This window comes from Plecotus auritus (genome assembly GCF_963455305.1).
Source record: "Plecotus auritus genome assembly, chromosome: 10".
In the NCBI taxonomy this organism is placed as follows: domain Eukaryota; kingdom Metazoa; phylum Chordata; class Mammalia; order Chiroptera; family Vespertilionidae; genus Plecotus; species Plecotus auritus.
Genome location: NC_137785.1, coordinates 13,734,081 through 13,749,490, shown reverse-complemented (window position 1 = coordinate 13,749,490; position 15,410 = coordinate 13,734,081). Strand labels below are relative to the sequence as shown.

At 57.6% G+C, this 15,410-nt stretch overlaps 1 protein-coding gene across 1 annotated transcript; it reads left to right on the top strand.

Annotated features, from left to right (window-relative positions):
• Positions 1-1,045: 1,045 nt before the first annotated feature.
• On the top strand, positions 1,046-11,138 carry CALM3 (calmodulin 3). The gene is made up of 6 exons (XM_080643389.1): positions 1,046-1,395; positions 6,441-6,471; positions 8,666-8,809; positions 8,926-9,032; positions 9,247-9,382; positions 9,486-11,138. Exons 1-6 carry the CDS (start codon positions 1,393-1,395, stop codon positions 9,512-9,514), a joined length of 450 nt encoding a protein of 149 aa, XP_080499515.1. The 5' UTR covers positions 1,046-1,392; the 3' UTR covers positions 9,515-11,138.
• The last annotated feature ends 4,272 nt before the right edge of the window (positions 11,139-15,410 follow it).

The following is a 15,410-nucleotide window of genomic DNA, read 5'->3' as shown; positions in this document are numbered from 1 at the left end:
CATCCTCTCATAATCTGGGACCCCGCTGGCTCCTAACTGCTCACCTATCTGTCTGCCTGGTCACCCCTAACTGCCCTCCCCTGCCGGCCTGGTAGCCCCTAACTGCCCTTCCCTGCTGACCTGATCACCCCCAACTACCCTCCCCTGCTGGTCTGGTCGCCCCAACAGCCTCTGCCTCAGCCCCCACCACCGTGGCTTTTTCCGGAAGGATGTCCAGGACATATCTGGTCTCATTAGCATATTACCCTTTTATTAGTATAAATAAGGAGGGTGTCATTTCTGAGCTCAAATAAACAAATTGTCTTGGCTAACCTTATCATTATTTCTCCTCTTATTGCTGGAACTTTGGAACAAGGAATGAAAGAGACAGGAAAGTGGTTGGAAAGTATGGTCTCCAAAGCCCAGCTAAGCACAGGCCCCTGCATACAGCAGGCGCCCAACTCATGCTTAGTGAATGATCAGCTGAATTAATTCCCTGTTCCTAAAGCCTGTTTTGGGACGGCCCCAATTTCATAGATCAGGAGCGAAGCGGGGAAAGGGGTCCCGCCACCATGGAGTGCATCTCAGGACACAGACACCCGCCCGCGGAGTGGGATGGGGAGGGGAAGACAAAACCTTGAAGACCCCTCCACCTCCCAGGGCCCAGTTGGGGGCGGGGTTTCAGGCCACAGCGTTTTGGATTGCACCATCTTCCACCTGCTAGAGGGGAGATCCGAGAAGTTCCTAGCACCTTCCACCGGTCGCTTACCACCCCAGCCACAAAGACTACGTATTTGTTTCTCTAGCAGCCATGCGGTTTCACCCTTAATCTCGTTCCGTCTCAACCGCACCAAGCGGCCACACATTTCAGGTTTTCCCTCGCCACCACGCAGTGGCTCTTCCCAGTTTGACGCATTGCAGGGAAGGTCGGACCAATCGCCGCTACGCTCTCATTTCCGCCGTGGCCCGGGCCCAATAGTGGCGCGGCTCTCACAGGGACGCGTAATGCGCAGCCCACAGTGCCCCTCCGCCGGGAAGGAGTGGTGAGAAACAGGGGGCGGGGCGCGCGGCGACGGAAAGTAGTCCCACGGCGGGTGCGCGCGCGCGCGCGGCTGGTGGCAAACCCCGGCCTGTGAGGGGTAGAAGCGGCAAATTCGCGGGCCCCGCGGCTCCGAGAGGGGCGCGGAGGGATCTGCGGGAGTCGCAGTGCGACAGCACGTGGGTCAGGCGGGGCGGGGCCGGGTGGGGCGGGGCGCGCGCGGCAGCCGTTGGGGGACCGTTGGGGCGGGCGGCGGCGCGCGCTGCGGGCAGTGAGTGGGGAGGCGCGGACGCGCGGTGGAGCTCGAGCTGCTGCAGCTGCTGCCGCCGCCGGAGGAACCTTGATCCCCGCGCTCCGGACACCCCGGCCTCGCCATGGTGAGTAAGGAGAGGGCGCTGCACAGGCAGGGGGCTCTGAGACGATCCCCGCGGAGCGAGACCCCTCAGAGGGCGACTGGACCCGGACTGGGGGACCCCCGGGCCCCGGCGGTCGCCTCTGGTCCCTTTTCTGCTTCCCCATCGGGAGCATTGGAACCCAGAGCGGTATGTTTGGGTTGTTGAGACCCCAAAATGAGCATCTGAGCTCTCTGTGGGAGCATTTGAACCCAGGATGGAACATCTGGACCCTCAGAGGGGACGTTTGGATCCCCCAAAGGGCTTCTGAACCCAGGAGGAGGCGTTTGGTCTCTGAGATGGGGTGTTGGGCCCCAGGGAGTCGAGATAAGAATCACTGGCTGGGAAGGAGGTTATTTGGGCCCTGAGGAAGGCTTTGGGTCCTGAGAGGATGCAGGAAGAGGCTAGGCTCCTGGGGAGCTCCCCCAGAAGGCGCGGGGATAGCTGGGCCTGGGTGGGGATGGGGGTGACTTCAGCAGATCAAACCCTGGAGGATAGAGTGGGGGTTCTCCGAGGACCGGCATTGCAGAGGATGGAGGAGGAGGGCACAGCTTAGGGGAGGCAGGGCCCGGGGTGGGTGGCAGTGGAGGTTAAAAGATGCTCTTGGGCCTGCGGGGACTGGTAAGGATTGCGGTTGGGGGGTGGTTGAAGGGGGATGATGGCAAGACCTGCTTGCTAGTGCTGGGGCGGCGCGGGGCCGCATGAGTGATTTGGGGGGCAGCCAGAAAAGGTTCTGGGGTAACTAGTGGGTTGAGGCTGTTGATCTAGGAAGGGGGGTTGGGTTGGGGGGAAGGGAGGAGCATCGGGTTTGGGTCCCAGGAGTAGGAGCTTTCCTCAGTGAGAGGTGGGGGCGAGGTGGAAGGAGGCCTGGGCGGGGTGGTGGGAGGAGGAGATGAATGACAGCCAAGGTGGGTCTGGGTTTGGAGGCAGATAGGGAGTCTCCAGGGAAAAGCTGGTACAAAGACTATTGGGTCTGGGTGGGGAGTGGGCTGCACAGTCGGTAGGGAGGGGCTCTGCGGCCCCCCCTCCCAGGAACACGGGGCTGGTGAAGGCCCCCATTGCGCACTGAAGCCACGTGAAGTGGGGGTGGGGGATCAGAGTTGAGGGTGCATCACATGAACCAGCTTTTGAAGCCCCGAGCCTCGCCCCTCACTGCCGCTTGCAGACCAGCAGAGCTGCCTTTGCCAGCAGGAGGCTGGTTTCTGGGCTCCAGCTCCGCGCCTGCTCCGCATCCCTCGCCTGTACCAAATGACAGTGCAGTGCAGTGTGGCGTCGCCTGCCTGTTCCCGTAGCCTCAGGGCGGGAGGACCTCCAGAGGCACCCTTCCTCAGCCCGCGGCCCTCACGGAGTGCTTCTGTTCTGTTCGTTCACACCACTGGGCCCTGAGAGAACCAGCAGACTGGTTCTTCCCTACTCCCTGCCACCCACAGCACCCAGCCTCCCCAGCTCAGCCTCCCCAGCTCAGCCTCGGACCGGGCGCAGACCTCCTCCCTGGCAAGGCTGGGAGGCCGTGGATCAGATCTCATACTTGCTGACACAGACTGGATGGCTCCTGTCGCTGCGCCCCCACTTCCCCCAGCAGAACCTTGCTGAAGGGGCGCTGAAGCACTGGCAGGTGCCAAGAGGCCCCCCACCTCCCAAACTTTGGCCCCCACTAGTTTCTCTTTCCGTTTGTAATCAGCAAGGTGTGGGTGGGACAAGTCACTGTGAACTGGCTTGGGCGGACTTTGGCCTGAGAGCTGTGGCTCCTCCTTGGCCGGGTGAGGGGCCCTGGCCTTGGTTTCTGATCTCATCTAACACTGCTCTCTGGCATTGACTGGGGGCTGGGCAAGGCAGAGATAAAATACCCTCTTCCCTCCCCGCCCCACGATTTTTTTCTTGTCCAGCCTCGTGCTGGAGCCCAAGATGAGGAATAAGGAAGCAGGAGACCAGCTGGGTTATTTTGAAAGCAGTTTTGGTAAAAGCTTAAAATCTTCAGTTCTGGAAAGGGAAGCAGCCCTGAGAACGGTCTCCCCAGCGACGATCGCTTCTCAGGTGATCGGTTTTCTAGGCAGCAGCCAGGCCTCGTGATCCGCAGCTCTGACCTGGGAGCCTTCCTGCACCCAGCAGGGGAGAGGGTCCCCTGGCCTGGAGGGAGCGGCCTGACAGGCCACCAGGCAGAGCCACGCCTATTTGCAGCAACCCTGGAGCAGGGTGGCAGTGCCTCATCTGTGCCTTCAGCGCCTCTGTGGTGGGGAGTGGCGGACGCCGGCCTTCACCTTCTATAACCTGCCCCAGCCTCAGCCCCGACAGACAGCACTTCCCCGCTGGTGCGTGGGGCTGCAGGGCCCCTGGCTGGGCTGGCTTCTCCATCTCGGCCAGAGGAGAGGATGGAAGCAGGTGGCATGGCGGCCCTCTTCCCAGGCTGCCACTCTGTTCTCCGGTCTTCCTCTCCCCCTCCCCCGGCATTGCCTGGCCTTGGTAACCAGAGCCCATCCTCCCTTCTCACTTTCCCCCAGCAGCTTCCTCAGGTGGCAGGATCTGGGGGATCAGCCCCGGCTTCTTTCTTTCCCTTCAGAGCCAGGGGAAGAGGGTAGACAGAGCAAGGGACCCCTGGGCCTGGGGCAGTTAAGAACCCAGCAGCCTGAGTCTTTTTTCTTAATCCTCACCTGAGGGTACTTTTTCCATTGCTTTTTCAGAGAGAGAGGAGGGAGGGGGGGAGGAACATTGATGTGAGAGAGCCCCATCAACTGGTTGCCTCCCTCATGTGCCCCAATCGGGGGTGGGGAGCGAACCCACAATCCAGGTATGTGCCCTTGTCAGGAACCGAACCCGAGACCCTTTGGTCTGAGGGCTGACGCTCTAACCACTGAGGAACACTAGCCAGGGCCCAAGTTTTTTATATGTGTTTTGGGGGGGAAGGGATCCTCACCCGAAGATATTTTCCCATTGATTTTTAGGGAGAGTGGAAGAGAGAGGGAAAGACAGAGAGAAACATCAATGTGAGAGAAACATCGATTGGTTGCCTCCTGCACAAACCCCAACCAGGGCCTGGGCCAGGGAGGAGCCTGCAACCAAGGTACGTGCCCTTGACCGGAATTGAAACTGGGATCCTTTGGTCCGCAGGCCGACGCTCTATCCACTGAGCCAAACCGGCCAGGGCGAGAGTCTTTTTTAAGGCAATGCAGAGGTGTCTCCATTTGGCCTCTGAACCTCTGTTTAGACTTTGGACTTTTCTAGAATGTGCATGTGTGATACTTTTCCTTCTTCCCCCTCCCTTAGCCATCGTTCCTCTGTCACCACCTCTTTGATTTCCTCTCCTATTTTGTCTATTTGGGGCTTGGCCTCAAATTCCTCTTCCCTTAGATTTAAAAAAAAAAAGAGAGAGAGAGAACATTTTAGACCAGTTTTAAGAAATGTGACCATTTCTTAGTATTTAGAATGGGGTCAGGGTTTGGGGGCAGTTTCTAGCTTCCATGGAAGTCTGGAACCTCTCTGTAGCATCATGCAAATGCAATAGTTTGCATCGGTTTGGGGGACTCTCAGAAGAACCCTGCTGTAGACCTAGAGCCACCTTCTAATTGTGGAAGGAAGCCAAGGAGGGGAGCAGTCGGTCTGGACCCACAGTGGTCTGGGGAGGTGGTGCCTTCTTGGCACCATTCACAGAAGCCAAGGAAAATGTATCTTTTTGCTGCCTAAATGGAGCTAAGTATTGGGATCAGCCCCCCACCTGAGTCCTCCCACAGAGGATCCCTGTACCTGGCTGGTTCCCAGCACACCAGCGCAAGAAGAGCTAGTCTTGGCCTCTCCTCTACCCCGCCCCCAAACCCCGCATGCAGCAAGAGCTGCCTGCCACCCACTGGCCGCTTCCCAGAGCAGCCAGGCCTGGAAAGGGTTAAAAACTGCAGCGCAGCTGGGGAAGCTGACTTTAGTCCGATAGCCTCTGCCACCTCTGCTGCTGCCTGCTGCAGTCCCTTCCTGACATTTGCCCCTCCTCCCCGACATTTGCCCCTCCTCCCCAAAAGAAACAGAGCAGAGTGATGCCCTGTGCCATCCCTGTGTGCCAGGGAGAGGAGCAGCTGCCTCCAGCCTGACCAGGGTTCTTGCAGGCGCTCAGAGCAACTCAGAGCCACCGCTTAGGGGAATTTTTGCCAGTTGGGTGCGCTGTGCTTGACTTAGCACCTCTCAGTAGCTGACACGGAAACTAGCAAAGAGCCCCAGACACCGTCCTGCTGCCCTGCCCAAGGACTGGCCTGTTTCAGTTGGAGCCTTCTAGAGCCACTTGATTAAGCTCTAAGGCAGTGGTTCTCAACCTTTCTAACGCCGCGACCCTTTAATACAGGTCCTCACGTTGTGGTGACCCCCAACCATAAAATTATTTTCATTGCTGCTTCATAACTGTAATTTTGCTACTGTTATGAATCGTAATGTAAATATCTGTGTTTTCCGATGGTCTTAGGCGACCCTGCTAGCGGTTCTCAACCTGTGGGAACCGCTGCTGTAGAGCCCAAGACCATCGGAAAACACAGATATTTACATTACGATTCATAACAGTAGCAAAATTACAGTTATGAAGCAGCAATGAAAATAATTTTATGGTTGGGGGTCACCACAACGTGAGGAACTGTATTAAAGGGTCGCGGCATTAGAAAGGTTGAGAACCACTGGGCTAGGGAAACTGCTCCCTTCACTCAGCCGGCGCTCCCAGCGGCAGCACTGACACAGACGCAGACCTGTGCTGTGCCAGGGAGGAGCGGCACTTCTCCCGCCCACTGGGTCAGAATCTGGAGCCCTTGGAGCTGGCATCTTATCGGGCCCTGTGTTAGGCCAGCCTGGGTGTCCTGCCCACCTGAGTCCCCGGCTTCTTGAATCACCAGACTTTATGCCAGGCCCTGGCTCTGCCTCAGACCTAACTCTGATGTGCCCCTCCCGTGCCCAGGTGCTCCCACGCCACGTAGAGCTGGCCTCTCCAGGGGGACTGGGCAGAGCAAGGGGGGTAGCCGTGATGGCCACCAGTCCGGCGGCTGACTTTCTCCTTCCTGCTTTTCCAGGCTGACCAGCTGACTGAGGAGCAGATCGCAGGTGAGCGTGCCTCCCCCACCCCGCATCCTGCCTCAGGAAGGCCTCTGCGTCCCCAGCCAGATCTTCCTCTGGCCAGGAGTGACACTTGACAGATAAACCTGTGTCCCCTCCATCACCTGGTGCTATGCCTTGTGCTTACAGGGTTGCTAACTGGCATAGAAGACCACCCCAGTGCGCCGGTAACACCATACCCCCCGGTCCTGAGACAGGCACTAACCAGACAGCAAAAGCTGCGATCCCCTCCCGGCTGCAAGTCATCCGGGGCCTTTTAATCAGTGGCTGCCGGGTGGACCCAGCTGCCTGTCCCGGCTCCTGCAGGGGGGCTCAGCAGGTGGGCTCCCTGCCTCCCTGTCCCACGTCAGGACCGCCCAGGAGCTGGCCTGTGCCTCCCACCTCTGCTCTTCCCTGCACGCAGCACTCACCAGAAACGTGGTCCCCGTTCTCTGCCTGGGCAGCAGCTTCTCCTCCACCTCCAGTCTCCATTCACAAGTCACCTCAGAAAGGCCTGCCCTCACTGCCTCTGAAACAGCCTTCCCTTACTCCTGTCCGGTCCCTGTTTACTTCCCTTGGAGCCTTTCTCACTGTCGGGCATTATTCTATGATGCCCTGACCTGCTGTGCCTCCGTCCCTGGACGCGCGTTCCTGGAGCTGGGCTTTGTTTCTGTTGGTCCCTGGGGACCTTCAGTGCCTAGAGCCTAGCAGGTACTCCGTACGTTTCTGTAGGCTGAACAGATGGACAAGGGCACCGTCACATATCTCCCAGTAACCAAGAAATCCCTGGAGCCCATCTAACGTTTTTGTAGTGTGTCCTCCTCTCCCCCGCAAAAGGCCAGAAAGGTCACAGCCGCAGGAACTATGGTGTGACTGAGTGGGTTTCCGGTCCTACTCTTCCCCACGCTGAGCTGCCTGAGGACAGAGACCAGCTCCGGGCCTCTCTGCGTAGCCACGGGCCAGCACAGAGGCAGGAGAGGGTGCAGAGAAGGGGCCCTCGGGCCGCAGCTACCCACCCCGCAGCCCGCTGTCCGGTTCACTGGGCTGTGACAAGTACGGGACGCCCTGCTTCTGAGGTGGGAGAAGTCCACTCCTACCCCTTCCCCAGCACACACAGCCACACTTCCAGCTTCTACGCTTTAGCCCCAGTGGCTGCGGAGGCCCACTGAGGCAAGCCAGAGGACTACCTTGTTCAGTGATCATGAGCTCAGGGCGCACACATGACCCACTCACGGCCCCCTTTGCCCCCAAGAACAACGAGGGAGGTCCAGCATCCCCAAGGAGACTTATTGTCTCCCCAGGGCCCAGGGGGTCCCACTGCACCTGACACCCACACCCCAGCTCTGACCTTGAGCAACACAAACACCCCATTCCCCACCCTGTTCCCATTAGCACACTGTCCCCCCACCTCACCCCAGCCCACGCCCTCTGGGAATAGGCTGCTGGGCATCTGCTCTCGGAGGGTTTGGGGGTAGAGAGTGCCAGGTGCCAAAACGGGCCCAGTGGGAGGGCAGGCGCCACGTGCTCCTCTCCCGCTCCTGACGCGTCCCCAGCTGTGGCCTTCCCACTCAGTGCCACTAGCTCCTCATCCTCCTGACTTGGCAGCCGTCCCCTTCCTTCCATCCCCCACCCACCCCACGCACCGTCCGTCAGCTGAGCTCTGCTGCCCGCCACCCCACACTCCAGCACGCAGCCGCTCACTCGCTCCTCCGGAAGCTGGTAGCACCGGCCCCAGGGAACGGGCTGGCAGTACCAGGCGAGGGACACAGTGCCAACCGAAGGCGTCTGCAGCTTCCCCTCCCCTGCCGTCCCCTCCCTTTCCCAGCCAGTTGACCTTGGCTGGCACACTTTAGATGGAGACTCCTCCTGGCTCTCATCCACTCCATGACATTGGTCCATTTCATCATTTGAGGGAGGGGCCGAATCCAGAGGCCATAAAGAAACGTGGAATCATCTAAGGACAGTCGGTCCCTTTGCCCTCTGTCCTCTCTGAGCTAGCTTGGCACAAGAGGTCCCTGTGCGTGCGGGGGGCGTTGCTCAGTAAGTGTTGACTGAAGGAAGGAAGGGGCTTGGACTGGAACTGCAGTCGGTTCTGGTGTCTTTAGGTGGGACACAGCCTCAGCCTCCTCCAGGGAGTCAGCATCCCAACATCAGGGTTTCCCCACAGCCCTCCAGCTCTGACTCGTTTCCTTTCGTCCCCCAGAGTTCAAGGAGGCCTTCTCCCTTTTTGACAAGGATGGAGATGGTACTATCACCACCAAGGAGCTGGGGACGGTGATGAGGTCCCTGGGACAGAACCCCACCGAAGCAGAGCTACAGGACATGATCAACGAGGTGGACGCGGATGGTGAGCCCCACTCCCGACCCCCCCGCCCCGCGAGCACAGGGACCTTCCTCGGGGCAGGGGATGTGGTCTTCCAGGGCCCAGGCCAAGGGTGTTCCCAACGCCTTTTCCACCTTCAGGGAACGGGACCATTGACTTCCCGGAGTTCCTGACCATGATGGCCAGAAAGATGAAGGATACCGACAGCGAGGAGGAGATCCGAGAGGCCTTCCGTGTCTTTGACAAGGTGAGCGGCCCTTTTCCAGAGTAGCTCCGGGACTCGGGCTGAGGGGCAGAGCAGGCGGGGCCACAAGATGCACAGCACAACTTAGAGCCTCTGAGCCACCCGCTCCAGGAACCCTGGGGCACTCCGCAGTCCCACCCCTGCTGCCCCCCACTGCCCCCGGGGAAGACCAGGTGCCTGCCTCACGCTCAAAGCCTTTACCTGTGCCCAACGCCAGGATGGCAATGGCTACATTAGCGCGGCAGAGCTGCGTCACGTGATGACGAACCTGGGTGAGAAGCTGACCGATGAGGAAGTGGATGAGATGATCAGAGAGGCTGACATCGACGGAGATGGCCAGGTCAATTATGAAGGTGAGCTGGCGCTGGGCTCGGTCTCCTGGGTCCCTCCTGTCAGGGAGGGCCACTCAGCTGTCCCCACTCCCCTGCTGACCTCTCTCTCCCGCTTTCCTTGCAGAGTTTGTACAGATGATGACCGCAAAGTGAAGGCCCGGGCAGCTGGCAATGCCCATTCTCTTGATCTCTCTTCTCGCGCTCTCTCTTCAACACTCCCCTGCGTTCCAGTTCTAGCAAACACCAATCGATTGACTGAGAATCTGATAAAGCAACAAAAGATTTGTCCCAAGCTGCATGACTGCTCTTTCTCCTTCCTCCCTGAGTCTCCTTCCATGCCCCTCATCTCTTCCTTTGCCCTCCCTCTCCCATCGACCTCTGCCAGGGCCTGATGCATTTATAAGGTGAATTCCCCGAACTCCTGGGGGAGCCTCTGCCCTCCTCCTCCAGCCCGGGTGGCTCTCCTCTGTTTTGGTTTGTTTCCTTCCGTTTGTCATCTTATTTTGGGTGCTGGGGTGGCTTCCAGTCCTGTCCTGGGACCTGCTAGGGAGGGGACGAGGCCCGCACCCAGGCAGAAGAGCTCGCCTTTGTCTGTTGCATGCAACCAGTCCTGTGATCCGTGTGCAAATCCCAGCAGCCTTTGGGACAGTGGTGCTGAGAGGCGTTCCAGGAGGACAGGGGTTGTGGGGTGTGGATGTGGCTCCGGAGGGGGTTGAGGGGCAAGGGAGTCTTAGTCTTGGAAGCTGGCATTCTTTTACCACTTGAGGGGCCAACTCATAGAAAGGGACGGACCGAGGGGACAGCACTCAGACCCCACTGGCTGATATTCCAAAACCGTCTGATTGGCTTGCTGACGCTGGTCTGGGTGGGACTGCTCAATTGGCCACTCTGCAAACAGTACCTGCCCAGGCCTGCCGTGTTCCCACCGCGATCGCCAGCTGTTCTGTAAATACCTGGTGCTAACACCCACGCCCTCCCCCCTGCCGCACCCGCCCACCCACATTGAGGTCCCCTCGTGGGAACTGAGGTGGGGATGGTCGCTTTGTAATGTGCTGGTTATACTGTTGTTTCTTTATGCCCCTGAAAACTTTAAGTTTTATCAAAAAACCATGCCGGGCTAGCTGAAGGGTGGGGAGAGGGAAGATGCACCCCACCACGCTCTCAAGAAAGAACACCTGCAATAAACCAACCTGTGGGCCAGCTGCCGGGAGCGCCAGCAGCCCCGCCAGGGCTCTGCTTCCTGGTCAGCGGCCCCTCCCGCTTCTCCGTGGTGACGTGGCTGGCTCCCTCACATGTGCGCTGCCTCTGTGCCCTCTCCTGCCTCCCCTCGCCCACCTGCCTGCCCCACACGCCCCCAGCGGAGAGCATGATCCGTGACCTTGCTTCTGACTTTCACCTCTGGGACAAGTAAGTCAATGTGGGCAGTTCGGTCGTCTGGATTGGTTTGGTTTTGTTGTCCCTTTTTCTGTTCATTTCATGGGCCCCTGCCCCCAGGTCGATCAAGTGGCTTTTTCTGGGACCTGCCCGGCTGTGAGAATCTCTTCTCATCCACCCTCTGACACCCAGCCTCTGGGGACGGGAGGGGGGGACGGGGCATAGCGGGAGACCCGGCCAAGAGCTGAGGGAAAGGGCAGGTAGGCGTGAAGCTGTGGACATTTCGGAGTGTTTGGGTTTTGGTTTTGTTTTGTTTTTTTAAACCGGGCAATATTGTGTTCAGTTCAAGCTGTGAAGAAAAATATATATCAATGTTTTCCAATAAAATACAGTGACTACCTGATTGGCTCTGGCCCTCATCTTGGCTTCTGGGCCTGGGGCCCCACAACCCTGGCCTGGAAGAGCCTTCGCTCCCTGCTCGCTCAGAAGACTTGGCCTGGCCACTGCAGCCAAGCAGGAACCTCCGAGTTCAGATCCCAGCTAGATCGCAAGTCGTTGAAGGCCGGTCAGCCTTGAGTGATCGCCACAGGCCAGCCAGCACAGCGTGTGCCCCTGGGCCAGAGACCAGCCCACCCTTGGGGTGGGGGACATAGGACATCAGACTGCAAGACAAGAGCTGAGGAGTGTCAGACCCTGACGGGGCGGTTCTCTGGTCCTCTGGGGAAGGGGTGGCGTCCACTGAGGGAGCCGATGGCAGGCAGGAGCCTGGGTGTGCTCAGTGGTCCTGAGCTGGAGAGGGCGCAGGACTTCGGGAGCTGTGAAACCAAAAGCCCAGAGCAACTGCAAATACAGACGGCCCCTTAGCATCCCTGAGGTAAGGGGGACAAAGGGAGAGCTGCGCCCCAGCCGGTGTGGCTCAGTGGATAGAATGGACTGCAGGGTCCCAGGTTCAATTCCTGGTCAGAGCACATGCCCAGGTTGCGAGCTCAGTCCCCAGTCGGGGATTGCAGGAGGCAGCCGATCAATGATTCTCTCATCATTGATGTTTCTATCTCCCTTTCTCTCTGAAATAAAAAAATATTTTTTATCCAAATAAAGGCCTGCAGTCCAGCCATGCTCTAGACCAGTGGTCAGCAAACTCATTAGTCAACAGAGCCAAATATCAACAGTACAACAATTGAAATTTCTTTTGAGAGCCAAATTTTTTAAACTTAAACTTCTTCTAACGCCACTTCTTCAAAATAGACTCGCCCAGGCCGTGGTATTTTGTGGAAGAGCCACACTCAAGGGGCCAAAGAGCCGCATGTGGCTCGTGAGCCGCTGTTTGCCGACCACGGCCCCAGGGGAGGGATGTAACAATCTCCAGGGCTTTTCCCACATACATGCACCCTGCCTCCTGCCGCAAATCCTGCCGCTCGTGTTCATACTTGACCACAGGCTGGGCAGGAGGCAAGCAGAGACGGAGCTGAGTGGTAAAGGGACTCCCTTCTGCTCATCTTCGCCGGGCCTTGGGAGTATGGGGAAGCCTGGCAGGGCCCAACCTCAGGGGCCTTCCTGGTGTGGGCCAGTCACCGGGGCCCCAGCTGCTTTGCCCCCTTTTTAAGTGTTTTAGATATATTTTTATTGATTTCGGAGAGGAAGGGAGAGAGAGAGAAACATCAATGATGAGAGAGAATTAGTGATCAGCCGCCTCCTGCACGCCACACACTGGGGATCGAACTTACAACCTGTGCATGTGCCCTGACCGGGAATTGAACCCTGACCTCCTGGTTCATGGGTCGATGTTCAACCACTGAACCAACTGGCTGGGCAGCTGGCCGGTTTTAGAGTAAATGGTCATTTTAAAACAAAGATGACCTCAGGCGGGCCAGGGACAGCGAGTGGGAAGGCTGGGGTCACCTGATGGGTCTGAGATGGCAGCTGCCTTCTTAGTAGCCAGACCTGTGGGAAAGTCTGGCCTAGTCGCGGAGAGAAGGCAGGCTTTCGTGACCCACAGAACTGGGTTCCGGGCCCGTGGTGCTCACTAAGCCTTGGGCCACTTCTGCCACCTCCTACCTGATAACCTTGGAGCGGTGACTTCACTTCTCTGGCCTCAGTTTGCAAAATGAAGAATAGCCCTGGCTGGTGTGGCTCAGTGGATAGAGCACCGGCCTGCAGACTGAAGGGGTCCTGGGTTCAATTCCGGTCAAAGGCACATGACTGGGTTGTGGGTTCGATCCCCAGTAGGGGGTGTGCAGGAGGCAGCCAATCAATGATTCTCATCATTGATGTTTCTATCTCTCCCTTCCTCTCTGAAATCAATAAAAATATATTTTAAAAATATCTACCTAAAAAAAAAAATCCACCTCAGCCGAGGCGGTTTGGCTCAGTGGGTAGAGTGTCAGCCCGCAGACTGAGGGGTCTTGGGTTCGATTCTGCTCAAGGGCACGTACCTTGCTTGCAGGCTCGATTCCTTTCCCTGGTTGGGGCTTGTGTGGGATGCAACCAATCGATGTGTATCTCACATCAATGTTTCTCTGTCTCTCCCACTTTCTAAAAATCAGTGGGAAAATATACTCTGCTGAGGATTAACAAAGTTTTACATATATATACACCTCAGAGGGTTGTGCAAACACTTTCTGGGTATCTCATTTCTCACCCGGGCCAGATTGAATCCCAATAAAACAATGCTGTGGGCATATAGGCGTGAGGCAGCGCAGGAGGGAGGGCCCAGGCAGGGGAAGGCTCTTGCACCGCCCTTCCTGGAAATGGCTGAGCTGGGTCTCAAATCCCCAGATCCTTCAGACCCCAATGCCCACGCTTCCACCCACCGCCTCCCGGTGCCCACATGCCTCTACTGCCTATCATCCACCCCTGGGCCCTGTGTGTTGAAAAACTTTCACTTCCAGACAGGCCATGTTATTAAATAATCATGACTTCCCTATCCCATTCTTTATTAATCAAAGACAGACAGCACTCGGAGCTTCTAATGGGCTCGGGGAGCTGACTCAAGCCCAAAGCAGAGATGCAGGGGGAACCATTTCCAGTTCAGGCCCACAGACCTGCGGGCCCAGCCCACAGCCTGTCCTGACAATGTGACTAGACGAGGGGACACACCACGAGGGGACACACCACGAGGTGCCTAACCAGTGCCCAAGCGAGGGAAATCAGGCTTCACTCACCTCCCTGAGGGTAGTGGCCGGCTAGAACAGTGGCTCTGGGGCCACTTCTAGATGTCATTCCCAGTGTGACCAGCAGGTGGGGCAATGACTGCAGAAGGCCCCCTGAGCTGCAACTGCAGGGGGGCAGCCAGGGGCCAGGCTGTGCTGCGTGTTGTGCTTAAGTCCCATCTGTGGACCAGGCCCCAAGCTAGGAAGACAATGACTAAAGAAATGACCTTAAAAATGAACAAAATCTCCAAGGGAGAAAGATCCATTCCTAGCGTGTCACTTCCTGACCCCCAGCCCAGACTAGCACCTGGAGTGTGTTCTCACGGATCCATGCAGTGTGCTCTCTCAGTACATGTCTCCGCTTGCAGCTTTGTCTTTTTGCTGCTTGTGAGTGTTAAAGGGTCACCCCACTGCGTCATGTGCGAGGGAGGGCCACGGCCGTGTCAGCCACTGCTACGTCCCCAGCAGGCACACAGTAGCCTCGTGCCCAGAGCAGGCTCAAGGGGATTTATATTGAATCAGTGAGTGAGTGAGAGGCTAAAGAAAGGAGGCATTCGCCCGGCCGATGTGGCTCAGTGGGTTGGCATTGTTCCATGAACCAAAAGGTCACTGTTTTGATTCCCAGTCAGGGTACATGACCAGGTTGCAGGCTTGATTCCCAGTAGGGGGCTTGCAAGAAGCAGTCAATTCATGTTTCTATCTCCCTCTCCCTTCGTCTCTAAAAAAAATCAATAAAGCCCAGTCAGGTGTCGCTCAGAGGTTGAGCGTCGACCCAGGAACCAAGAGGTCACCGGTTCGATTCCCGGTCTGGGCACATGCCTGGGTTGCGGGCTTGATCCCCAGTGGGGTGTGTGCAGGAGGCAGCCAATCAATGATGCTCTCTCATCATTGATGTTTCTATCTCTCCCTCTCTCTTCCTCTCTGAAATTAATAAAAATGTTTTTTAAAAAAATCAATAAAAACATTTTTTAAAAAAAGAAGGAAGGCCAATGTCAGAGCTGTGATCAACAGAAACCCTCCTCTTGGCTCACTGTCTTCCAGTCCTCATGTCTCTGCTCAGCCACCCCCTCCCAGAAGCCCTCACTGATGTCCCCCAGGAGGGCAGGGCAGGGCTGTCTGTCACTGCATCAGGGAAGTCGGCCCTCCACGAGAGCCTGCTGAGGGAGCAAGTGTCTGGCCAGGCAGGCTGCAGCGAGAGCCACCCTGGAGCCCAAAAGTGCCAGCGTGCCTGCAAGCAGTGATGAAGTCTTCAAGGAGGAGGAGGAGGAGTTTAAGCAGGACCTTAAAGGGCCTAGTGCTTTCAACGGATGGAGAAGGGGAAACACTGTTCCAGGAAGGATGAGCTCAATAAGCAAAGACGTGGAGGCCCGAAAGGTCACGGGCTCTTTGGGGAAACCTCGGTTGTCTGCTGTGGCTGAGCAGAGTGAGTGGGGGTTAGCCCTTGGCCTCCAGGCCGTGGGAGCCCTTGAACCTGGCAAGCAGGGGAGTGTCCGCTCAGACAGGACTTTCCGGACAGGACCTTGGCA

Bases quoted from the DNA above. Each gene is read 5' to 3' on its own strand.
- CALM3 (XM_080643389.1), top strand. The intron at 8,810-8,925 runs GTGAGCCCCACT...TTCCACCTTCAG, and splicing joins CAACGAGGTGGACGCGGATG to GGAACGGGACCATTGACTTC. The intron at 9,383-9,485 runs GTGAGCTGGCGC...CTTTCCTTGCAG, and splicing joins TGGCCAGGTCAATTATGAAG to AGTTTGTACAGATGATGACC.